Source organism: Antrostomus carolinensis, unplaced genomic scaffold (assembly GCF_000700745.2).
Source record: "Antrostomus carolinensis isolate BGI_N321 unplaced genomic scaffold, ASM70074v2 scaffold42147, whole genome shotgun sequence".
Lineage (NCBI taxonomy): Eukaryota > Metazoa > Chordata > Aves > Caprimulgiformes > Caprimulgidae > Antrostomus > Antrostomus carolinensis.
In genome coordinates, this window is record NW_010327424.1 from 1 (window position 1) to 1,403 (window position 1,403).

The 1,403-nt window shown below is 61.6% G+C and overlaps 1 protein-coding gene across 1 annotated transcript; it reads right to left on the reverse strand.

Moving 5' to 3' along the window:
- Nucleotides 1-129: 129 nt before the first annotated feature.
- On the reverse strand, nt 130-1,306 carry LOC104519483 (thrombospondin-3; the record flags this gene model as incomplete). The annotated part of the gene is made up of 5 exons (XM_010171899.2): nt 130-308; nt 384-577; nt 725-777; nt 876-994; nt 1,109-1,306. Coding segments are annotated over 5 exons (743 nt in total), but the record flags the coding sequence as incomplete, so codon positions are not given.
- Between the last annotated feature and the right edge of the window lie 97 nt (nt 1,307-1,403).

Below are 1,403 nucleotides of genomic sequence, written 5' to 3' on the forward strand. Positions count from 1 at the left end.
ACGATCTCCATGCCCTGTGGGGGACAGCTGGGTGAGGGACATCCTCAGCAGCCCCAGGGACCTCCCGGTCCCCATCCACTCCCACCCCAGCAGCACAGATCTCAGAAACATGGGGGGCAGCACCCACACCTGGTTGAGGACAACCCAGTTGGGATCGATCTGGGCGTCCCCCTCAGGGTCGAGGATGACGGTCTGGTAGGCGCGGAAGTCAGTCAGCGTCACCTCAGCGCTCTCGGGGCACACGTCCAGCTGGTCCACCACCGTGTCATTGTCAAAGTCCTCCTCACACACGTCACCCACGCCATTCCCTAGGGACAGGCACCCTGGTCAGGGACAGACTGAGCCCAGGTGGCTCTGTCACCTCCCACCCACCCTGCGCTCACCGTCCGAGTCCTTCTGGTTGGGGTTGGGGATGAGGCGGCAGTTGTCTGGGCCAGGCGCCACGTAGTCAGGGATGCCATCATTGTCATCGTCATTGTCACAGTCATCCCCCAGCCCGTCGTTGTCTGAGTCTAGCTGGGAGCTGTTGGGGACCTCGGCGCAGTTGTCCTTGGTGTCCTGATGCCCGTCACCATCGCTGGGACAAGAACAGGGGCCTGGCACCATGTCTCAGCACCCTTGCCAACCACAAAGACCATCTCGCAGGTCCCCGCACCAGGAGCCTGCCTCTCCCCCAGGGACAGGATGGGACAGGGAGGTGACCCCAGAGCAACGTGGTCCCCACCTGTCCTCATTGGTGTCACAGATGTCTCCTACCAGGTCGCTGTCCATATCTGTCTGGAGGAGACCAGAGCCCGAGTTCAGCAGACACCCCAGGGCGAGGGGACCCAGCGGTGCTGCAGGAGCCCCCCACCCCAGCCTGGCCCCGGCCATACCTGAGTGGGGTTGCTCATTTCAGGGCAACTGTCACAAGCGTCCCCAACGCCGTCCTCGTCCCGGTCCGTCTGCAGAGGGTTGGGCACCTTGGGGCAGTTGTCCAGCATGTTGGGAATCCCTGCAAGGACAGCACTGGGTGGATGTCCTCAATCCCTGGCCTGGCGTGACACCAGCCCTGCTCTGTGAGCATCTCTGGCCTTGTGACATCGGGCAAGTCCTGAGAGCCACTCACCGTCCCCATCGATGTCATTATCACAAGCGTCCCCCTCGCCGTTGCTGTCGGTGTCCCGCTGGTCATTATTGGGCACGTTGGGGCAGTTGTCGCAGGCGTCCCCGAAGGAGTCGGTGTCTGAGTTCTGCTGGTCCTTGTTGGGGAAGAGCCGGCAGTTGTCCTGTGGGGAAAAGGACAGGGACACCCGTGCTGCGGTGGCTGGTGGACAAAAAGCCACAGAACCACATGGGTCAGGGCAGGAGGAGAGAGAATCATAGAATCATGAAATCACAGAATCATTAAGGTTGGAGAAGAC